This window comes from Microcaecilia unicolor, chromosome 4 (genome assembly GCF_901765095.1).
Source record: "Microcaecilia unicolor chromosome 4, aMicUni1.1, whole genome shotgun sequence".
Classification (NCBI taxonomy): domain Eukaryota; kingdom Metazoa; phylum Chordata; class Amphibia; order Gymnophiona; family Siphonopidae; genus Microcaecilia; species Microcaecilia unicolor.
Genome location: NC_044034.1, coordinates 63562150 through 63586986, shown reverse-complemented (window position 1 = coordinate 63586986; position 24837 = coordinate 63562150). Strand labels below are relative to the sequence as shown.

At 49.2% G+C, this 24837-nt stretch overlaps 1 protein-coding gene across 1 annotated transcript in view; it reads right to left on the bottom strand.

Moving 5' to 3' along the window:
- Positions 1-24837, bottom strand: part of ZMYM2 (zinc finger MYM-type containing 2) — a 552630-nt gene that overhangs the window by 276461 nt on the left and 251332 nt on the right. Inside the window, exons 10-11 of the mRNA XM_030202393.1 lie at positions 7992-8108; positions 7544-7568 (exon numbers count right to left, since the gene is read on the bottom strand). Coding sequence (XP_030058253.1) covers positions 7544-7568; positions 7992-8108 — 142 coding nt within the window. The remainder of the gene's footprint in view (positions 1-7543; positions 7569-7991; positions 8109-24837) is intronic.

Genomic DNA, 24837 nt, shown 5'->3' with positions numbered 1-24837 from the left:
AACAAGATAACTCATATTTGCTGCTTTTTGTGTATACCCTACTTTGATTTGTACCTGTGCTCTTCAGGGCACAGACAGTATATGTCTGCCCAGCACTATCCCCGCCTCCCAAACACCAGCCCCTCCTCCCAACCACCGGCTCTGGCACAGACCGTATAAGTCTGCCCAGCACTATCCTAACCTCCCAACCACCGGCTCTGGCACAGACCGTACAAGTCTGCCCAGCACTATCCTAACCTCCCAACCACCGGCTCTGGCACAGACCGTACAAGTCTGCCCAGCACTATCCCCGCCTCCCAACCACCAGCCCCACCTCCCGATCTTGACTAAGCTCCTGAGGATCCATTCCTTCGGCACAGGATTCCTTTATGCTTATCCCACGCATGTTTGAATTCCATTACCGTACCGTTTTCATTTCCACCACCTCCCGGGGGAGGGCATTCCAAGCATCAGGGAAGTGCTGATGAGGAACTGGGAGAAGCCTCTTTCTTGTCTGATACGCCTTCCTCCCAAAAGAATCCAAGGTTCTATGTTCTCACCCCGGGGGCGCCGAGGCAAAGTTCCTAGAACTCTTAGCTCTTCTGAGAGCGGAATCCACCACTGCAGAGTCATGAGGCAACTGAGGCCGGACGAAACCGGGCTCCCCGTGGATCTGATACTGGGATTCAGCCTTTTTGGGAACAGTTGGACAAGAAAGAGGCTTCTCCCAGTTCCTCATCAGCACTTCCCTGAGTGTATCATGAAAAGGAGCTGTGGTAGAAGACTTAAGGTGGAGATGGATAATCCAGGACCTCGAGCATCTTAGCCCTGGGCTCATCCACAGTCTCCACAGGGAAGGGAATGGCCTCAGACATTTTCCGCACAAAAGGTGAAAAAGACAAACTCTCCGGAGGGGAGAGCTGTCTCTGAGGTGAGGGGGGGTCGAATCAGACGGAAGACCTAGAGAATCCTCGGCAGAGAAAACTCCATGACCCCCATCTTCATCAGATGAGCCATCATCAGATGGGGCTAACAACTCAGAAAGAGCAGCCCGGATCCGAGCCCGTCTCGACATACAAGTGCGGTGACCTCGATGACGGTGTTGAGAAGTCGACTCCCCAGGAGACTCCGGTGAAGCTTACTCCACCGAAGGCAATGGAGAGTCGACCCGGGAGGCAACCGACCCTGATACCGGAAGCGGTACCGGAAAAGGAGACCTCACCACTGGCAAAAGTCATGGTACCTCTGGTGCCGGACGCAAATGTTGCTGCACTGCTTCCATGAAATCTGGAAAAATAGCCTTGATATGCTCATCTACAGAAGCTGTCGGGGAAGGCTGCGGAGCCGGTGTGGTCGTCGGAGGCATAATCTGCAGAGGCTGGGGAGCCGGTACTGGGCTACCAGGCGACCTGCACGTCGATACCTCCATAACAGAGGAAGAGCGATCCTCTCGGCACCGACGCTTCTCGGGTACCGAATGCCTTGATGACCCAGAGCTCGCGGTACCGTGTTGAGAAGGAGAACGATGACGGTGCTTCTTAGCCTTCACCCGACGTCCGTCATCGAGATTCCTCGGTACCGGTGAGGAAGGCGTGGAATCCACACGCTTCCTCTGGGCTGGTCCGATAGAGGTCGGTACCGGGGGGCCTGCAAAGCAGGAGGTGCCGAGGCAGGTGGAGACCCACTCGATGCATCACTGCTCCCAGCATGCATCGGTCTCTTGGCAGCCGGTACCCAACAACAATCATTTCTAAAGCGCTACTAGGGTTACGCAGCGCTGTACAATTCAAACATAGGACAGTCCCTGCTCAAAGAGCTTACAATCTAAACGACAAGAGAACAAACTAAGGACAAGTGAACAATCTAGAGGACGAGTGAACAGTTAATCTGATAGGGTGGATAGATTGGGGTATTTTATATTTCTCGAGCGGTTAGGCACCGAAGGCAGCATTGAAGAGGTGAGTTTTAAGCAGAGATTTGAAGATGGGTAGGGAGGGGGCCTGGCGTATGGGTAAAGGAAGATTATTCCAGGCATAGGGTGAGGCAAGGCAGAATAAGCGGAGCCTGGAGTTGGCAGTAGTGGAGAAGGGTACTGAGAGAAGGGCTTTGTCCTGTGAGCGGAAGTTGCGGGCGGGAACATAGGGGGAGATGAGGGTGGAGAGGTAGTGAGGAGCCGCGGCCTGAGTGCATTTGTAGGTAAGGAGGAGGAGCTTGAATTGTATGCGATATCTGATCGGAAGCCAATGAAGTGATTTGAGGAGAGGGGTGGTGTGAGTATAACGGTTTTGGCGGAATATAAGACGTGCAGCAGCGTTCTGAATGGATTGAAGGGGGGATAGATGGCAGAGTGGGAGGCCGGTGAGGAGTAAGTTGCAGTAATCGAGGCGAGAGGTAATGAGAGCGTGGATGAGAGTTCTGGTGGTATGCTCAGAGAGGAAAGGGCGAATTTTGCTGATATTGAGGAGGAAGAAGCGACAGGTCTTGGCAGTCTGTTGGATATGCGCAGAGAAGGAGAGGGAGGAGTCGAAGGTGACTCCGAGGTTGCGGGCAGATGGGACGGGGAGGATGAGGGTGTTATCAACAGAGAAAGAGAGTGGAGGAAGAGGAGAAGTGGGTTTAGGAGGAAAGACAAGGAGCTCGGTCTTGGACATGTTCAGCTTCAGGTGGCGGTTGGACATCCATGCCGCAATGTCGGATAAACAGGCCAATACCTTGGCCTGAGTCTCCGCAGTGATGTCAGGTGTGGAGAGGTATAGCTGGGTGTCATCAGCATAAAGATGATATTGAAAACCATGAGACGAGATCAGCGAGCCCAGTGAAGAGGTGTAGATTGAGAAGAGAAGGGGTCCAAGGACAGAACCCTGGGGAACTCCAACAGATAGTGGGATGGGAGTGGAGGAAGATCCATGGGAGTGTACCCTGAAGGTGCGGTGGGAGAGATAAGAGAACCATGAGAGGACAGGGCCTTGGAACCCAAAAGAGGACAGCGTGGCAAGAAGTAAGTCATGACTGACAGTATCAAACGCGGCGGAAAGATCGAGGAGGATGAGGATGGAGTAGTGACCTCTGGATTTGGCCAGGAGCAGGTCATTGCAAACTTTAGAGAGTGCCGTTTCAGTCGAGTGCAGAGGGCGAAAACCGGATTGAAGTGGATCGAGGATGGCGTGAGAGGAGAGAAAACCAAGGCAGCGGCTATGAACGGCGCGCTCAAGTATTTTGGAAAGGAAGGGTAAAAGAGAAATGGGGCGGTAGTTGGAGGGGGAGGTAGGGTCAAGTGAAGGTTTTTTGAGGAGAGGTGTGACAACGGCGTGCTTGAAGGTGTCGGGGACAGTTGCAGTGGAGAGAGAGAGGTTGAGGATGCGACAGATGGCGGGGGTGACGGTATGGGAGATGGTGTTGAGTAGGTTGGTGGGGATGGGATCAGAGGAACAGGTGGTGCATTTCGAGGAGGAAAGAGTGGGGGGAGTAGGAGCGGGGGGCACTTTTAGGAGGGAGTTAAGGGTGGTGAAGAGACGACGAGGGTTGGAGCTGAGAGAATTGGTCAATTGGGTGTAATAGTCCTGTTTTGCACGGAATAGGGAGGAGTGGAGGGAGGATAGTATGAATTTGTAGTGGAGGAAGTCTGGAAGGGTACGAGATTTCCTCCAGAGGCGCTCAGCGGATCGGGTGCAGGAGCGAAGGTGACGGATGCAAGGAGTCAGCCAGGGCTGGGGATTGGTGCATTTTGTGGGACGGGAGATTGAAGGTGCGAGGGTATCCAATGCAGAGGAGAGAGCGGTATTGTAAGCGGAGACCGCTTTGTCGACAGTTGCGGAGGACGTGATGGAGGGGAGGAGATTAGAGATAGTAGATAAGGTGGAGGGGTCAATAGCCTGGAGGATCCTGGAGGTGGTGGTTAAAGTTGAACGGGGTGAGGGGGGGGGGGGTGAAGAAGTGTGAATGTGATCAGGTGATTGTCGGAGAGAGGAAGAGCTGAGACGTGGAAATTGGAGGGTGAGCCAGAGGAGGAGAGGACGAGGTCAAGACAATGGCCGTCACGGTGAGTAGGGGTGGTGGAGCACAGCTGGAGGTTGAAGGAGGATGTTAGGGTGAGGAACTTAGAAGCATGGGGGTCGGATAGGTCATCAGCATGTATGTTAAAGTCTCCGAGAATGAGGGACGGAGATGAGGGGTCAAGAAAGACAGAGAGCCAAGCATCGAAGTCGGTAAGGATTTATCAGGGGGGCGGTAAATGACTGCCACTCTGAGTGGTAATGGGTGGAATAGCCGGATGGAATGGGCTTCAAAGGATGAGAAGCAGTGAGACTGCGGAAGGTGGAGGGGTTGGAAACTACAGGAGGGTGAGAGTAATAGCCCAACACCTCCGCCGCGGCCAACTGGGCGGGGCGTGTGGGAGAAGAGATAGCCCCCATGGCAGAGGGCTGTAACTGAGGCAGAGTCTTCCGGGGAGATCCAGGTTTCGGTTAGGGCGAGCAGTTGAAGGGAGCGAGAGATAAAGAGATCGTGGGTGAGAGGCAGTTTGTTGCAGACTGAGTGGGCATTCCACAAAGCGCATGAGAAGGGGAGGGAGGAGGGGGGAAGGAGGGGAATAGAGACGAGATTGGAGACGTCCCGGGATCATTCGCAGGGATAGGATGGGGACAGGTGAGGAGGACCTGGATTAGGGTTGATGTCTCCCGCGGATAGCAGGAGGAGGAGCAAGAGAGTGCGGAGGAGGGTGGGGGAGGTCGGGCGACGGAGGAGGAAAGGGGATGGGTTAATGGCAGGAAGGAAGTGCCGAAGGTTGAGAGCTAGAAAGGAGGATGGGGACAAGAGGGATGGTGAGGGACGGAGGTGAATAGGGTATTGCGGTGGCGGGCAGGGTGGGAGGGCAGCAGGTAGTTCTAATGGTAGACAGTGGGAGTGGGGGGGAAAGAAGATTAGGAAGGGACAGGGCAAGGAAGAGAACATGGACAGGGGCCATAGGTGGTGAGTGAGGTGTAACAGGTGACTGTATGGTGAATGAGGTGTTAAGCAGTTAACAGGTGTTAATGGGTGCCTATGTAATGAATGAGATGTTAAGCAGACAGATAGGGCTTGACGCTAGGTTTTGGGTTGGTGATTAGGTAAGTCAATGGCTGATAGGCTAGCAGGTAGGTAGGTAAGTCAATGGCTGCGAGGCTCGCAAGCAGGCAGGCAGGCTACTTGATTTGTTAACAGGCAGATGGTTTGGAGCAAGCCGGAACAAGCTGAGGCAAGCAGGAACAAGCCGGAATAGGCAGGAACAGATGATGGGCAGGCTGGCAAGCTGAGGCAAGCAGGAACAAGCTGGAATAGGCAGGAACAGATGGGCAGGCTGGAACGAGCAGGAACAGATGAACTGAGTCAGGATGAGCAGACGGACAAGCTGGGCTCAGGAAGACTGGAACGAGCTGGAACACGCTGGAGCAGAAGGATCGGAGTAAGCAAGGAGAGGCTGGGTCAGGCAGGCTGGAACACACTGGCGTTGATGGACAGCAGGGGGAAGGCTGGATCGGCGGCTGGAACTAGCTGGACACGCTGGATCCGGTGGACTGGGGCAAGATGGAAGAGGCTGAATCGGGCGGACTGGAACACACTGGAGCCGATAGACTGGAGGGATCAGGCGGGCTGGAACGAGCTGGGCTCAGGAGAACTGGAACGAGCTGGAACACGCTGGAGCCGATGAACTGGAACAGGCGGGCTGGACATGCTGGAGCCGATGGACTGGAACAAGCGGGGGGAGCTGAGTCAGGCGAACTGGAACAAACTGGGACCAGGAGGAGCGGATTGACTGGAGCAAGCAGGGAGAAGTTGGATCAGGCGGACTGGAACAAACTGGGATCAGGAGGACTGGAACAAGCTTGAACACGCTGGAGCGGAATGACTGGAGCAAGCAGGGAGAAGCTGGGTCAGGCGGACTGGGACACGCTGGAGCCGATGGACTGGAACAGGCAGGGGGAAGGCTGGAACGGCGGACTGGAACAAGGAGCACTGGAATGAGCTGGATCCTGCTGGAGCAAGTGGACTGGAGCAAGCACGGAAAAGCTGGATCAGGCGGACTGGAATGAGCTGGAACATGCTGGAGCCAGTGGACTGGAGCAAACAGTGAGAAGCTGGATCAGGCGGACTGGAACACAGTGGAGCTGATAGTCGGAACACGCTGGAGTCGATGGACTGGAACACGCTGGATCTGCAGACTGGAACACACTGGAGTCGAAGGACTGGGACACGCAGGGAGAAAGCTGGATCAGCGGACTGGACAGCAGAGGGAAGGCTGGATCTGTGGACTCCGTGGCGGTTCCGGCAGCGAAGCGTCAGGGAAGGAGGCGGTGCTCCCGACGTCTAGCTTTCCCTTCGCTGTGTTCCGATGCCAATGCTGCCCTTACGGTACTGATGTCGACGCAGACATACCGGATCCGAAAAGTTTCTCTCTTTGGGTCTCTCGAGAAAGTTGAGTGCGCTTTTTCATTTTCAGGCACAACTTACAACTTTCCGGACGATGGTCGGGCCCAAGGCACTGAAGGCACCAGGAGTGCGGATCAGTGCCAGAGATGGTCCGGTTGCAGCGGGCGCAAGGCTTGAAGCTGCTGGGCGTCTTCGATGACATCGCGGGAAAAATCGCCGCCGCAAAATCAAAGGACGCGATTGTGTCAGAAAAAAAGACACACAAAAAAAAAGGGGAAAAACAATACCCGACCGAGCGACCTAAGAACGGTCGCACGAAAAAAAAGAAAGGAAACTTAGAAAAGAGACACTACAAAAGTAAAGTTTTTTTTTTCTGTTTTTAAACAATACCCAAAAGGGTAAAACGAACTGGAAGAGAACTTTACTCCGAAGGCCTGAAGAAAACGCGAAGCGCTACCGAACTCTGTGTCTCCTCAGACGCGGAAAAAGAAGAACTGAGGAGAGTGTCCGTGCGGCAAGCGGAAAGACGTGCGATCGCTCGCGCAACGGAGCGGAACGCGGTTTGAAGAGACTTTTTAGATTTTACTAGAAAATCCTCCAGGCCGACGTGACGTCACCCACATGTGAGTATATCAGCCTGCTTGTCCTCGGAGAATTTAAGGACCACCACCTTTTTTCTTCTGAGTGTAAGCAACAGAATGCACTGCCCTATCAAGATTTGCTGAGTACTTTCAAATAACCTAGACGCTACCGTCTGACACAGGGCCCTGGGCTTAATGAACCCACTGGTTTGAGGCAGCAAAGTACGCAGCAGCTCTGGTTACAATGGTGTTGGCAATACAAAGGAGGAGAATGCTGGATCAAGCTTTCAGCTGAAATGAAGATAATTCAGCTGGAGATGCTTCATCTGCTTCTGAAAATACTGAATCAAAACCCTTGACACAAACAGCACAACTTGGCTTTTTAAAGAAGCACAATAGGCAACGAGAGTTATTTAAACTGATGGGGAACTTTTTTAAAGTGGTAGGCGATCAAAATCAACATTCAGTTGAGAAGTGTTTTTTAATTTTTGGGTCCACTTTAACACCTGGCTACTTTACAGGCTAGCTAGAGAGTGAAGGCAAAATTAGAATTTTTACACAAAAAAAAAATCCCCTACTTGGAGAAACCCCAAACTGTAAAGTCTACAAAAAGAAAGAAGAGAAAGAAAGAAAAATAAACGATGAGTGAGATCAAGAAAATAAAGCTCCGGAATGCATTCATGTGTTGCTTCAGCAGAACAGATATTAAAATACTATGGGAGCTTTATGTAGAAGCAACTGCAAGGAAATCATCAACATACTCAGAAAGCTTTCTCTTTGAGCTCTGAGAATCCTATCCCTTGTTGGCATAACAGAAAGATATCACCATTAGATAACACCACTCAACAGAAAACCTTAATTCAGTTAATTTTTGATGCACTTTACAGTATAACGCTGTCATACAACACTATAAATCTTAAACGTTCATTTCATCAACTCAAAACAATCAAGCTCTATTAAAATAATATCTCCCATTTAATGGTCATAGAAAGGAACACTACCTACACAATGAAGTCCTTCTCTTACCTCCCATTCCAGAATTTCTGGTTTTGAAGAGAATGTGTTTTTACAATAATTGCATTTCAACTGAATATCACTTTGAGATACAAGCTGACCATTAGTAGCAGACTGCATGCTGAGTGTCTGAAATAGAGAGAAAAAAATGTTAGAAAATACACATGCTTGTAATACTAATCAAGCACACTACCTCACCAGAAGTAAAACTTAATTCAAAAAGTTGATACAACTTTTTCATATTTGCAAAGCTGCCTGGTTACATAAAAAGAGCTTAATTTTATCATGCGATTTCAACTCTACAAACTCCGAACGGAAGTCCTGACATAACACAAGAACAAAAACAGTAAACTTCAATGACTGAATTATATTCAACACATCCTGCCTTGTCAATCAGGTTCATGCCTGTCACACTAAGTGAGAAAGTAAGCTACTAGGAACACTAACCCAAGAAACAAATTAATAAAGCTCAGACAAAAGAAACAAATTATAGTTCATTTTATTAGTTTTAATTTTACATTTTCAGCAACTTACAAATGACTCATGTGCCAACAGAGTAACTAGGTAACATATGAATTCCTTTGTTCTCTCCAATGAAGATGATTAGAATGAAATTATCCATATAGTAAGAAAATGAGCATGACTGGAGACAAATGCTCTTAGATGCTTTTATGCAGAATATTCTAGGGGGCAATGTCACCAAATAGATACACCTGATGATTCACTGGATCAAGTCCCATCATCCTCGAATGATTATTTTTTGATAATTCTAGTATAATTCTAGAAATCAATTATCCTACCGGGTAAAGACTGCTGACAAGGAAACTATCTTGTGTTCTGAAGTATTCAGGGTTATCAATCAAAGGTGTGTTGGATTTTGAAGAAGTACTGAAAGATATTGGAAGTGGATCCATGTTTTAAGGATGTCAATTGTTTGATGTCCTATAGTAGAATGAGCAATTTAAGGGATCTATGTCATGTCCATCGGATGTTTGGACCATGAAAACTGATGGAACTTTGAGACATTGGAAATGTGGTCGTTGTGCAACAAGGGAAAATTAGGTTCTTACATTGGTAATTTTCTTTCCTTTAGTCACAGCAGATGAATCCATTAACTGTTGTATCCGCCTACCAGCAAGTGGCGATAGAGAACACTGAAGAACCACAGTGACCCTTGACTGCTTGCCCCATCTGCCTTCAGTATTTGAAATTTCCAAAGCAGAGTGAATAAGAAAGGTAACATCACATAAACATTCCTCACAGCGAACAAATGCCCCAGAACCGGAGCAATAACCACACAAAGGAGGGATGAACTCAACCTCCTGCATCAGAACAGCATGTAGAAACTAAGTACTGTTCATCAACTCCTCCTGATGAGATACAATATCTGTATGAAAGAACTGAACAAAAACACAGTCAGACAGGGAGGAATCATGGATTCATCTGCTGTGACTAAAGGAAAGAAAATTACCATGGTAAGAACCTAATTTTCCCTTCCTTGTCGTCAACAGTAGATGAATCCATTAACTGATGGAATGTACAAAAGCACTCCCTACGTAGGGTGGGAACAGGCAACTCCGCGAGCCAGTACATGCGCTCCAAAATGCGCGTCCTGCTTCGCTGCCACATCCAGCCTGTAATGCCATACAAACGAGAGCTGAGAAGCCCAAGTAGCTGATCTCTTTAAGAGAAAGGACACCCGTTTCAGCCCACAAGGAGGAAATCGCTCTCGAGCAATGCGCTTTAAACACTTCAGGGGGAGCCAGCCCTGAAAGCAGATATGCAGAAAAAATGACTTCCCTGAGCCAACGGGCTATAGTGGCCTTAGACGCCGGGCACCCGCGTCGAGGACCTGTCAACAAGACAAAAAGATTATCAGAAGTCCTGAAGTCATTTGACATCTGTAGATACTGCAATAGAGCCCTGCGGACATCTAAAAGATGTAATTGCCCAAAGGAATCCGGAAAGTCCTCCCTAGAAAAGAAAGGTAGAAAAATGGGCTGGTTTAGGTGAAATGCTGAAACCACCTTAGGCATACAGGAAGGCTCTGTACGTACAGTCACCCCGGACTCTGAGAACTGCGGAAAAGGGTCCCGACAGGAAAGCGCCTGAAGCTCAGATACGTGTCTAGCCGATGTAATAGCCACCAAAAAGACTGTCTTGAGAGTTACATCCTTCTCAGACACTTGCTTAAGCGGCTCAAAAGGCGAACGCTGGAGAGCCTTCAACATCAGCCCCAAGTTACAGGCCGGACAAGGCAACCGCACGGGAGGACAGAGCCGAAACGCTCCTCTGAGAAATCGGACAATGTCCGGATGAGCAGCAAGGGACAAGCCAGAGACCTTCCCTCGGTAGCATGCCAATGCCGCCACTTGCACCGGAAGGGAAATGTAAGCCAGGCCTTTTTGTAAGCCATCCTGCAAAAAAGTCCAGGGCAAGCAAGACCGTAGCCCGCGTGGGTGTGACCTCTTTTGAGGCACACCACTCCTCAAACTTCCGTCATATCCGAGCATAGGCTGCGGAAGTAGATCGCTTGCGGGCCTGCAAGAGAGTGGAGATGACCTTGTTAGAGTAGCCCTTATCTCTCAATTGCGCCCTCTCAAGAGCCAGGCCATAAGACCAAATCGGAAGGGATCCTCCATAGTCACCGGACCTTGAACCAAAAGGCAAAAGAAGTGGAGCCTCCACCAGTATTCGGCGGAGAACCGCACACCACGGACGCCTTGGCCAATCTGGAGCGATAAGAATCACCAATCCTCGGTGTAGTCGAATCCGCAGGAGGACTTGCCCTAGGGCCAAGGAGAGAACACATAGGAGGACGAAGGGCTAGGGTTGAGCCAGTGCATCCAACCCCGCCGAGCGAGGATCTCTCAGTCTGCTGAAAAAGTGAGGGACTTTGGCATTTGCACTTGACGCCATAAGATCCATTCCGGGAGTCCCCCATTTGGCACAAATCTGAAGAAACACTTCTTCTGCCAGTTCCCATTCCGCCAGGTCAATTGCTCTGCCCTGCTATGTGAGCCGCTGACAGAAGCTGCAGGTGGAGCTCTGTCGTGTTGTCTGACAGAAGGCCAAAAGAGCCTGGACTATCGCTCTCAGTTCCAAGCGATTGACGGACCACCCCGCTTCCATGGGTGTCCACTGACCCGGAGCATAGCTTCCCTGGCAATGCGCTCCCCAGCCCAAAAGGCTGGCATCCGTTATCACCAGGCACCAAGAAGGAAGCGTGAGTGGCATTCCTCGTTGCAGCATCCTGTTGGAGAGCCACCAATCCATACTGTGCCGGGCCGCAGGGAGCCACGTGAGTCTGCGTTGATATTCCTGGGAAATCGGAGACCATTGATGGAGCAGGGCAATCTGCAGTGGCCTCAAATGCGCTCTTGCCCAGGGAACCACCTCCAAGGTGGCCGTCATCGACCCCAGCAGCGCTCAAGGGTGAAGCATCCACAGGAGCAAACAGACCTGAGTTTGAAGCTTGCAACTCCTGTGGTCGTGGAGAAAGACAAACCCTGAGGCCGTGTCGAACCGGACCCCCAAATACTCGAGAGACTGAGAGGGGGTCAGGTGACTTTTGGGTATATTGACCACCCAGACTAGAGTCTGCAGGACTGCCACCACTCTGGCTGTGGCAAGACAACTTTCGTCGGCTGAATCCGCTCTGATGAGCCAGTCGTCGAGATAAGGGTGAACTCTGATAACCTCTTGCCTTAGAAAGGCAGCTACCCCCACCATTACCTTGGAAAAGGTACGGGGAGCTGTGGCTAAGCCGAAAGGCAAGGCCAGAAATTGAAAATGCTGGCCCAACACCGCAAACCGGAGGAACCGCTGGTGCGGGGGCCAAATAGGAATGTGCAAGTAAGTTTCCTTGAGGTCCAGAGACGTAAGAAACTCTCCTGGCTGAACCGTCACAATGACAGAGAGCAGGGTTTCCATGCGGAAGTGTCTCACTCTTAAGGCCTCGTTTACTTGTCGTAAGTCAAGGATTGGTCTGAAAGACCCGCCTTTTCGAGGGACCACAAAATAAATAGAGAAGCAACCGCAGCCGCGTTCGGCGGAAGGCACCGGGATCACCGCTCCAAGGTGCACAAAGCCTTGCAAGGTCTTCTCTACCGCCACCCGTTTGACGGCAGTGCTGCATCGGGAATCCAAAAACATGTCTCTCACCGGGGCACCGAATTCCAATCAGTAACCTTCTCTGATCAGGTCCAGAACCCACTGATCCGAAGTTATCTTGGTCCACTCCTCGAGAAAGAGGGAAAGACGTCCTCCTACTGCAGGAACAGAGGAGTGGACTGGCGTCCCATCATTGTGGAGCACGCCCCTGAACTCCTGGCTGCGACCCAGCCGCCGCAGAACGTTTGTCCGAGCGAAAGGAGTTCCTCTGCTGAAAACGGGCACGTTGAGAAAACCCAGCAGAGCGCCCCGGGCGATACCTGCGAGCTTCATAGAAGCGAGGTCTGGAAGAAGAGGGAAACACAGGACCCTTGGAAGAAGGCCTCGGCCTATCCTCAGGTAACCGCTGGGGTTTAGAATCCCCTAGGTCTTTCACAATCTTCTCCAAATCCTCTCCAAATAACAGGAGGCCCCAAAAGGGTAACCTCACCAGCCTTTGCTTAGAGGCCATGTCAGCCGCCCAATGCCGCAGCCAAAGAAGGCGGCGGGCAGAAACCGCCACAGAAATGCGCTTAGCCGAAGCTCTGACAAGAGAGAGAGGGTAAAACAGCATACAAAATAATACAGAAACAAAAAAGCAACACTGGGCCTTCAGGATTGAGATGATCAAAGTTTCTTGTTTATTAATTGACAGATAGACCCGACACAGGCCGTGTTTCGGCACACTGGCGCCTGCCTCAGGTGTCAGCTAATCCTGATCAAAAAATTGTAGGTGGTACTGTCACAATGTAGCACCTTTGATGTGGAATGGAGTCTCAATTGCTCCGACAGCCTAATCAGCATAGACAACGCTGTCAGTCTAAAAAACCCGTTTTTTTTTGACAGCGTTGTCCATGATGATTAGGCTCTCGGAGCAATTGAGGCTACACTGTGACAGTAACACCTACAATTTTTTGATCAGGATTAGCTGAGCCCTGAGGCAGGCGCCAGTGCGCTGAAACACGGCCCGTGATCATCTCAATCCTGAAGGCCCAGTGTTGCTTTTTTGTTTCTCTAGCCGAAGCTCTGACCAGATCATAAAGGGCGTCAGCCAAAAATGACAGGGCCGACTCCATCCGCGAGGCAACCTCAGAGAGGGACCCCGCACCCTCCGCGGGCTGCTCCACCACCTGTTGTAACCAGGAAAGACAGGCCCAGGCTGCATAGGAACTGCAAATAGACACCCTTAAGGCAAGGCCCGCTATTTCAAAGGACTGCTTCAACGCGGATTCTAGCCACCAGTCCTGCATGCCTTTCAAAGCGACCCCTCCCTCTACTGGGAGAGTGATCTTTTTTGTCACAGCCGTGACTAAGCCGTCCACTTTAGGCATCCCAAAATGGGCGAAGTGGACCTCACTCAGAGGGTAAAGCTGACCCATAGCCCTGGCCACTTTCAAAGGCCCATCGGGGTCAGACCATTGAGCTGAAATAAGCTCCTGGATGGAGTCATGCACAGGAAAGGCCCGTGCAGCCTTCTTAGTACTCGCCATCCTAAGATTAACACAGGAGGCCTCGCCTTCAGTAGGATCATCAATTGAGAGGGCCTGCAAGGCATCAGCAATGAGAGCTGGAAGCTCATCGCGGTGGAAAATCCGAACTGCACTGGGATCATCCAAATCCAGTGGCAAACAGGCACCCTCCTCCTCTGGATCATCTGTCCCTGAGGGCCTGCCAGATCCCTCAGACTCCCCATAGCCCGACCACTGGGGGGAGGGGGGGGGAAGATATGCGCCACTTTCAGATGGGGAATTTACCTATGTTTAGCGTGTTTCCAACGCTCAGGGGAGGAAATAACATCAGAAGCCATCCCTGTGGCATCAACATCCGGAGGGAACGCAGGATGCAACGCAGTGTCAGACACCTGCGGCAGAGCTCTTTTCAGCATGAAGGCCTTATGCATCAGCAGCACAAACTCAGGGGAGAAAAACTCACCCTGGTACTACGTCCCCGAATTAAGTGAAATGGAGGTTTAGCTCCTCTGGCAGCCTCGAAACGAGGCGTCCCCCTGCACTCAGACTCTTCCGCAATCACAGGGGTCGAGGCATGTGGCACTTCCAATATGGTGCCCGCTGCCAGCTCCAACGAGCGGGAAGAATCATCGCTCGCCATGCTCGTACTAGCTCGAGCGTCTAAGGAGCACATACTGCAAAGCCCCGCTGCTGACCTGCACTTACCACAGCGGGAGCAGCGCTTAACTCCTTCAGCAGCGATGGCCCGACTGGGCTGAAATATAGCAATAAAATGGCGGCTTCGCACCAAAACTTACCCTGTTCGGAACGCTGTCCACGGGAACCCCCCCGGAGCAGGGCACCACTCTCACCTCAGAAGACCAAGTCAACGAGCTCCGGTCAAGCTGCACTGAACCAGAATCTCTGGAGAAAGCCTCAGAACAACCACGCAGTAAAAGCGCGCTTTTTTTTTTTTTTTTTTAACGCTGTGAGGAAAGTTGGAGGCAGGGAGCAACAGAGGGACTCCAGGAGGAGGGGGGAATGGGTAAGGCAGGGAAAGGGTAAACCTATAAGCTTTAAAAGTGGGCACCACCAGCCACAACACCCCTGCTCAACTGGCAAAGCACAGGAGCCACCCCAGGCAGAAATCCAGGAGCTGATCAAGCTACGTCCACACCTGCTGGGAGATAGAGAAATACTGAAAGCAGATGGGGCTAGCCGTCCAAGGGTCACTGTGGTTCTTCAGTGTTCTCTATCTCCACCTGCTGGTAGGCGGATACAACCCATCAGTTAATGGATTCATCTGCTGTTGATGACAAGGAATGATGAGATTATGCTGGAAGGAAGGATTGTCACTATTCCATGTAGACACACTATAGCTCTTAAAAATTCCACTACTTATTAGTTCCACTAATGTTATTTGTGTTGCTTTGCCCTTGCAGTAAGGTGAATGTGGGGCAAAAGTCTTGTCAAATGAAGATTAGGTTATTTGAGCAGTTACCACGTGGAGCATGAAAAGGGAGAAGAACCAATGGTATGACATTGTATGGATTATTGACATGGGGTTTTGGAATGTACTGTGATTTGAGTCCATCCCTAAATTGTAATGTATGGGTGATGTTCATCAGATGTTACATCAAGGAGAGCAAAAATAGATTTATATATTGCAGTGTGGCTAGACAGGCTGAATTCTAAAATTGGTCTTTTATTTTGAACACTGGAATAAAAGTAATGATAGCAAACCAGAAGTGGTGAGTGGAAATGAATCCAGAGCATTTGTATAAATCCAGGTGCGCGTGCTAGTTGATTGTTTATACCCCTGAAGCCAGGGTGGCAAAACAGATCTTTGAGGACTTTATTCAGGGAATCATCAGGAGGTGCATCTGTTACTTCTCTGTATACCATGACTGCAATGAACCCCTCTCCCCTTAACCATGGTATTTTGAGTATCTTGGTCTCCCAAATTTACTGCCAATGCTCAGAGTACTAGCATCATGCCAGAGAGAGCTTCCTTCTGGAGACTTTAAGATGCAACAAATGCAACATACACAGAAAACATATCAAGGTGTGCTTGAAGATTTATTTTAATCAAGCCTGTGGCGCCCAATACAATAGGACACATTTCTGTAGCTTTCTGCCAACCTTTCTTGGTCTCTGACTGCATTGCCTGATATTTAAACATCTACTTTTTCTCCATGTGATGCACAGAATAATCACTTAGTACTGACATATTTAATATTGGTGCTTTTCTTGTCTGTTTCTCCTTTACCACAATATCTAATTTTCTTGCACTAAGCTTTCAGCAGGTGGAATGAGAATGTCTCCTGTGATTATAAGATCTTTAGTTTCTGCAATTCTCTTAAGATCATGGTCCCAACGATTTCCTGGTACAGCAATGTTGTTCACAAGATTTCCAACGGATGAGATGCATCACCTTATTGTGCCTTTCTATATATAAACCTTCTCCTATCAGAAGTTTGGTGCCAGCCACAAGATGCATAAACATTTCTATTTCTTCCTTACAGAATTGTATACATGTCATTTTTCCTATGCTTGCTGTGAACCATCCTGTCCACTGTCCTGGTTTGCAACTATCAATGTCTCACCCTTTGCTTTCAGTTCATCTCACCATAACCATTCATGGGTTCAGGTTTGATCTATATATGGCTTTAGAAGTAATACTTTGTAATTCCCCACTATATTTGTACATTTGTCACTTGTTAATCCTTGGTTGCGGATCTAATTCTTTAAAAATAATTTTTTCTCTTGTTTCACAAATTCCATTTTCTCCCCTGTGTATACTGGTGGATTCTAACATATTTCTTCTACTTGTCAGAACGCTTGTCCAAGTTCGGTGATGGAGATTATTCTTGACATTTACCTTCCATACTTTTAACATATTTGGATCTACTGAAACTGTTAAGTAGACCTGGAAGCCTATAATAGCAGCTCTATATGTGATTTATAGTAGTAGTAGTAGTAGTAGTAGTAGTAGTAGTAGTAGTAGTAGTAGTATATGTACAATTTCTATAAGGCCCAGTCCACTTTTGATTTGAAGAATGTCTTAGTATAAATAGATTCATATAAACTCATGCGTATAGAGACATTTTCCTGTTTGTATATCCAGCCAGTTTACAATTCCAAAGCAGTATGAGAGGACAGGAATTGCCAGCTGATTATCTTAGTCTGTGATGGTAATGTACATTCAATATCAATTTGTCTCCTGTAATATTTTTTACTGACCTTTTAATAATTTATCCTTGATTTTCACTACCACTTCTAGATATTTACATATATCTGTCATAGTTCAAGGGAAGTGAGCTCTTGGGCTGTAGGCAAGGTTGGCTCAACCTGTACAAGCACAGCACAGATCCTCACCGACAGCTGCTGACACAGATGCTGACAAAGTCCAGGACCTAGCAGTGACTCCAAGCTGGGAGTGATGAAGACCAGGGCTGGACACCGACAGACAAGGCCAGGAAAAAGGCAGAGGTCTAGGCAGGTGAGGCATGCAGCAAGCAAGCGTCAGGAACTAGACAGAGGTCTAGGCAGGCAGCAAGCAGGAAAGGGCAGGAACAAACAGGCAACACACACTGAGGTCTGAAGGACATCAGTAAGCCTGTTGCCGAGGCATTGGTTAAGGATTGAAGTTCCTTATATACTCAGGCAGTATGTGATGTCATCAGTCAGCATCCTCTTGCAGAGCTATAAAATGAAGTAAAAATTCCAGGAAGTAGAAAAGCTTCCTCAGGCATAGGAGGCTGCTGGAGCCTAGAGGACTTCAGGAACAGGTGAGTGGCATGACAGTACCTTACAGCATCTTCAGCAGTTTCACCAGCTCAAGCTGGGGGGGGGGGGGGGGGCAGACTACACTGCACAACCTGTTTTAACAAGCCTTGTATAAGCAAGAAGGTTTTAAATATATAGGCAGTTGGGGCAATCCATAGATCATCATGAAGCTATATTGCAATGATGGAATACATCTTTCTGTGGTGGGGGAAAAAAGGATACTAAGTGAGAAATTCAATCAATAAGTGGACAAGTATTTAAACTAGAGAAAAGGGGGTGGCAAGTGGGAGAAAAGATGAAAATGTCACCCCCTGAAGAAGCACTACACATCAGAAATCAGCCCTCCCTTCCCTACCTTCAAATAAGCACTGAAAACTCACCTCTTTTCTATTTATCTCTCTGGAGCTCCCTGACTCTTCTTCAGCCTCTCACTTCTCTCTACATCTCATTCTTTCCTTTTCCTTGCTGTCTGTATTGTATAATGTAATCTGTAAACCGCTTAGCTGCCTATGTATAGGCCTCACACGGTATATCAAATGCTCATAAAGTAACTAGAGACAATCTTAATACAATGGAGAGACCAGAACACTTTACACAATAAAAGTGAAAAATCTAAAACACAGTGGATGGCTATGAACACAAATTTCTGATCTAAAAACTCTAATGGTGGAAATGGATTTGGTTATTGTAGCCATTTATGAAGACATGGTTCAATGAGTATCAAGAATGGGATATCACCATACCGGGGGTGGGGGGAGACAGAAGTCACTCCCTAGGTTAAAAACATTAAAGCAGCTGGAATGCAGGGAGATGGCATTGTCATCCACAATGATGTATGCTAAAGATCTCCAACTTAAACAGAAGAACTGGTCAGAAATCTGATCAATGATATTGCAAAGGCAGAAAGGAATGGAGAGGTGACCGATGTGTCTCTCTCTCTCTCTCTACCTCTCCCCAGACCACAATCCCCCACAGCTCTCTCTCTCCCTCTCTGCCTCACTTCAGCCCACAATCCCTGACAGCTCTCTCTCTGCCTCCTCCAGCATGCACACAAGTCCAACCTGCCCCTTGATGGACCAACACCCCATATACATTCTGGTGGAATAAACTCTGCAACTCGCAGTTGTCTCTTAATGACCACCTCCATTACCAAATTTCCCCTTCTCTCTACCTGCACTTAACTCACTAAATCGTAAACCCCAAAATATGCTCACAGCTCTTTACCTTCCTACTTCATCCCTCTTCCCCCACCTCCACCACACAGATACCCAGCTCTCTCGCTCTCCTGTGGCACACCACCACCTACCATGTAGCTCTTTCCCTGCTTGCTCTCTCCCCCACGTCCACTGAACCCATGCAGCACACACCTACTCTTGCTCGCTCCTGCTCCCCCCCCCACCTCCCTGACACACAGAGACCCACCTCTTGCTCCCCACCTCTAATGAGAAGTGAATTGTCCACAGATGTCAAAGGATTAACCACCTCACAGCAGATTTTATTAAAGAATCGAACATGGGCCATGTTTGACAATGCCAGCACCAGGGGACTGAATAAATTACATATCTCTATATATACAAGGCACCACCAATGTTCTAAATGAAGCCTCCAGCCGGAAGTGTGAAGTGGTAGAGATATCTGGTTTCCCCATGAGTGTCTGCCCCGCCCTCGCTCTCTCTGTAACACAGTGAAGGAAAACACAGCACAGCACGAAATCGCTCTCTCTGTAACAGTGAAGAACTCGGAGTAAAAAGAAGCCCCGTTTCTGATGCAAATGAAATGGGGGCTAGCAAGGTTTTCTTCAGAGTGTGCATGTGGGAGTGTGTGTGTCCTTGCCCTCTGCCCTTTCTCCCTTCCCCTGTGCTGTCTGTCCCCTCTGCTCTCTGTCCCCTCCCCCCTTTGAGTCCTTCAGTGTTAAGTTTCCTGCTGTTTGTTTGTGTTACAGAGAGAGTGAGGGCATCTGCCCTCTCTCCCCTCCCTCCTCCGAGTTCTTCACTGTTACAGAGAGAGCGATTTCGTGCTGTGCTGTGTTTTCCTTCACTGTATATATATATATATATAATGAAAACAAAACATCATAAAAACACATTTTGTAGTGAACAATGACATTCATATTCTATATCTAAGACCACAATTACCGTATTTTTCGGACTATAAGACGCACTTTTTTCCCAAAAAATTTGGGAGGAAAATGGGGGGTGCGTCTTATAGTCCGAAGGTAGCGTTTTTGGACCGCCGTCCCATACTTACACGATTCCATGTTCCCTGGTGGTCTAGTGACGTCGGGGCAGGAAAGAGCCCCCTCTTTCCTGCCCATCGCGCTGCTCTCCGTGCTCCTCACTGCTTTCTGACGGTCTCGGCGATATTCAAAATGGCCGCCGAGATTCTCGGCGGCCATTTTGAATATCGCCGAGACCGTCAGAAAGCAGTGAGGAGCACGGAGAGCAGCGCGATGGGCAGGAAAGAGGGGGCTCTTTCCTGCCCCGACGTCACTAGACCACCAGGGAACATGGAATCGTGTAAGTACGGGACGGCGGTCCAAAACTCGGACAAGACGCACCGGAGCACCTAGGTTTTAGAGGAGGGAAAAAGGAAAATTTTTTTTTTCCTATTTCCCTCCTCTAAAACCTAGGTGCGTCTTATGGTCCTGTGCGTCTTATAGTCCGAAAAATACGGTATATATGCACAAAACCTTCAAAATTGAAAAGTTAAATTAGAAATATGGATTGAAGCGATTCAAGAGATTAACAGATACCTTAATGGCAATGTATTTTCTTTGTGATTAACTGAGGATCCCACCATGAAATTTAAAAAGGAAATATATTTGGTTCTTTATAGCTTTGACACGGAGTTCCTAACAAAGCATAAGAGATTTTTCTTGATAAGACCATTCAATTATACCCACGATCTACATACTGCCTAAAACTCATGAAAGTTTAGACAACTCGGTCCATATTGGGTCATTTAATACAATCTGCTAAGAGACAACCCTAATATACTGTGGTTCATCCTTTGACGTCCACGGCCAAATTGTTTTCCTGGTTTCAAGTACCAAAAGTGCATCTGGATTGGGCTCCCTTAAGCCACAAAAGTAAAACTGAGGAGTCTGAGTGTGTAAGACACATTCTTATGCTTTTATGTATTTATGTATAATAATTTGCAATTTTATGCAACTTTACATTTACTACTTTTATTTTACATACTTATTGTTCATTAATTTGGGTCATTGGTATCCTTCTCAATTTTTTTCATTAGGTTTAATCTTAGAACTTAACGCCCCCCTCCCCCACCATTTTTTGAGAGAGCTCTCTTTTTAAAAACTGCTGCACTTTAAAGTGTGTGTGTGTGTGTTTTTGTTTTGCCCCAAATGGGGTCACACAGCTAATTTGGCAAAAAAAAATTATAATTCACATAAGGGACATCATCATAGGAGCCAACTTTTCAAAATGATTGGGGGTGCTTTTTTTATTTATTTATTTATTTATTTTTTTACAGGTGGTGCATTACCCCCTCTCCTCCCCACCCCCCTCCGCTCCCTCTCCTCCGAGTTTCAGGTCCCCCTCCCTCCCTCCGAGCCCCCCTCCCTTCCTCCTTCTGAGTTCCAGGCCCTGCCCGACCGCTTCTCCCACAACAGTCCTCTGCCAGTCCACCCTTGCCTTCTTGCGTGTCGCCCGGAATTTTAAAAATCATCTTACCTCAGGGTTCCGGCAGCGGCAGTGAAAGGAGAGCAGGCTCGGCGCTTCAGCCTTCCCTTCTCTCGTCTCAGCTCTGGTCCCGCCCTTGCGGAAACAGGAAATGAGGGCGGGACCAGAGTTGAGACGAGAGAAGGGAAGGCTGAAGCGCCAAGCCTGCTCACCTTTCACTGCTGCCGCCGGGACCCCGAGGTAAGATGACTTTTAAAATCCTGGGCAGCACGCAAGAAGGCGAGGGCGGACCGGCGGAGGACTGTTCAGGGAGAAGAGGGCGGGCACCGGGCAGGTCGGGCTGGCGAACGGAACTTCCGGTTCTGACTTCTGGTGAGTGAAATATTGGAGGTGCTCGAGCACCCACAGCACCCATGGAGTCAGCACCTATGGACATCATGCTATGCTGGTTCTTACACCTGAATGCTGATTGTGATTCAACACTTCAGGACACTGGTTTAGGATTAAATTGGCTGTTTCTTACTGTTTTAAAGCTCTGTTTTTAAGTGTACCATTTTTATTTTCAATTTTGCCTTGAGGTTTGATTCACCAACTAACTACAGATTAATACCATATAGCTCTTAGGGCCCAATGCACTAAGCTTACTGTGCTTGCATCATTTACTTAAAGCAAACAAGCAAACATTATTTAGCGTCTTATTACACAAAGTGGCTTTAACTGTTCGCCGTAGCAGCTACTGATAATCAAATGCAAATGTATTACAACTTGTTAGTATTAAAAACAGCATTGCATGCAATGCACAGAAAAGAGCACCCACCCTTAACATGCAAAATTTTCTGGAAGGTCTGGAGCTGTCATTTTGTGAGGGCAACTTCTGGGAGGAGCAGTTTGCTTGCATTTTTCAATTCATTGGAGAGCGGGAGGTGCAAAATTGTCAGACAGCAGAGAACAGCTCCTGAATCTAATCCTTCCCATAAGGGGCAGGGTAACTAAAGCAGAAAGCCAAATCAGTTAGGGAAAGCTACATGATGTCATCTAGGGGGGCTTTCACATCCTGTGTGAAGAGAGACATCAGCGAAGAGGCAGAGTTTAGACCAAAGTGTCAGAAAAAAAACAGCTTCCCAAGTGCCAGGAGAAAAATCAATTAGGGGCAGTCTGAGGGGAAGTACAAGTGTGGAGCAGCTAAGCCATGTCAAGGGGCATGCGCAGAACATGTATGCTTACCGCTGTTCTATGCATGTGCTAAGCGCCTTCCCTACATCTCATTTGCTTGCAATTTCCTTTGAGCATCGGTTGCTGTTTAGAAATTGATAAGTTCAACTGTGGTTATAAACATATGCAGCATTTAATGGCAACTTTTGAGCATCTGCCCCATAGCACAGAGTACACAGATAGCTAGCATTCTGTCCTTTAAAATTAAGCTTTATCCTAATTGGCTGCATTTATCTACTACTGAAGTGCCTTGTTATGAGAAGTCTGTATTTGTTCCTTTAAGAGAAACAAATACTCTGGCATCCGTCTGCTTCTAGCACTAAGACTGATACTAGTTTCTCCTTTTAAAACTGCACATTTACAGACCCAACTTAACAGCTAGAAAGGCAATGGCTCACAGTGTGCTGCATAAAGGGTGACACACTTTTATCTCGGCTATGCTCGCCTGGAGCCAGTCAAAAGCCCGTCCCTTGCTTTTGCTGGGGAGCTGCAGGGGCCTGTTGAGGCGCACGCTGTTGACGTGAACGAGCGCGCTGGGGCTTAGCCTGAGCAGGCTGGCGGGAAAGAGGATTGTACCTGCGCTTATTGAAAGCGTAGGGAGCATTCTTCCGACCCCCATAAAAACATCTAACTGAAGAGGTAGATTCTGAAGGCGTCCGGGGGGGGGGGGGGGGGGGGGGGAGCTTGTCGAATGCGGTGTCCCGCTGGTGGAGCTGTTCTACTACCTGTTCGACCCGCTCACCAAAAATGTTATCCCCCTGGCAAGGAGCATCCGCAATCCGCTGCTGGACTCTATTCTCCAAGTCAGAGGCACGCAGCCATGAGAGTCTGCGCATCACTATACGTTAAGCAGCGGCCCTGGACGCCACATCAAAAGTTTCGTAAACACCCCTGGACAGGAATTTGCGACACGGCTTCAGCTGCCTGACCACCACCTGAAACGGCTTGGCCTGCTCCGACCGGAGCTTATCGACCAAGTCCGTCCTCCCAAAAGAGTCCAGAGTCCTAGACTCCCGCACCGGGGGCGCCGAGGCGTAATCCCTAGTACTCTTAACTTTCTTGAGAGCCAGATCCACAACTCCAGAGTCATGAGGCAACTGGGTCTTCATTAACTCTGGGTCCCCGTGGATCAGATACTGGGACTCAATCTTTTTGGGAATCGTGGGGTTACTTAATGGTTTTGTCCAGTTCACCATCAATGTCTGTTTTAGGACATTATGAAGGGGAACAGTGGATGACTCCTTAGGTGGCAAAGGATAGTCAAGGACCTCGAACATGTCAGCCCTGGGCTCATCCTCAGTAACCACTGGGAAGGGAATGGCAGTAGACATATCCCTGACAAATGACGATAAAGACACTCTCCAGGGGAGAAAGCTTTCTCTCTGGCGAAGGAGTGGGATCAGAAGGAAGACCACAAGACTCCTCGTCAGAAAAATATCTGGGGTCTTCCTCTGCCTCCCACGAGGCCTCACCTTCGGTATCGGACACAAGTTCACGAACTTCAGTCCAAAGCCGAGCCCGTCTTGACTCCGATGAACTAGGTCCCCGATGGCGATGCCGAGAAGAAGACTCCCGTGCCGCCGGCGACGAAGCTCCCCTCCAGTAACGTCAACGGGGAGTCAACCTGGGTGGCAGCGCAGGCCTATACCGCAAGCGGTACCGACGTCGCCGTCCTCACCACGGGCGAGCCAACTGCCGCATCTCTCGACGGTACCGGCGGCGCAGGCACAGACGGTACTGGAGGTGGTTGCAGCAGCCCTTCCAGGACCTCCGGAAGTATGGCTCTGAGGCGCTCGTCAAGAGTGGCTCTCGAGCAAGGCAGTGGGGTCGATACCGGCGACAAAGTCAGAACCTGCCTGGGGAGCGGAGGCGGTACCGGGCTGTCCGGACACGAGCGCATCGACACCTCCTGTATGGAGGGTGAGCGGTCCTCCCAGCTTCAACGCTTCACAGGTACCGAATCCTTCGGTGTCCCGGAGCTCTCGGTACCAAGACAGGAACGTGACCGATGACATTGCTTCTTTGCTTTCACGTCAGCGGTACCTCCCAATACCGAAGAGGAAGACGTAGAATCCAGACGTCTCGGGGCCGGGTCCAAAAGTGGTCGGTCCCGGGGGCCTGTACAGCAGGAGCCCTCGAGGCAGGTAGAGACCCACTCGAAGGCTCACTGCTACCAGCGTGGGATCTCTGGATAGCCATCACCTGCACTCCTGACATCGATGCAACTTCCGATGCAGACATCGATACCGGCGATGACCTCAGTACCGCTGGCTCCGTCGACGTCGAAGGACAGGACGAGGCTCCGAGCAGAATGTTCCACTGAGCCAATCTTGCCGCCTGGGTCCTCTTCTTGAGCGGGAGGCACAAAGTACAGGCGTTAGGGCAATGACCAGCCCCTAGACACTGAAGACACGAAACATGCGTATCAGTGAGCGAAATCGTCCGGCTGCACCGCGTGCACATCTTGAAGCCGCTGGCAGGCTTCGATGACATGGGCGGAAAAATCGCGCAGACAAGGTCAAACGCGATGATGCCAAAAAACAAGGCAGCAAAAGAAAGGAAAACCCGTACGGGTGGCGAAAAAAGCCGCTCACGCCAAAGAAAGGAAACTTACGG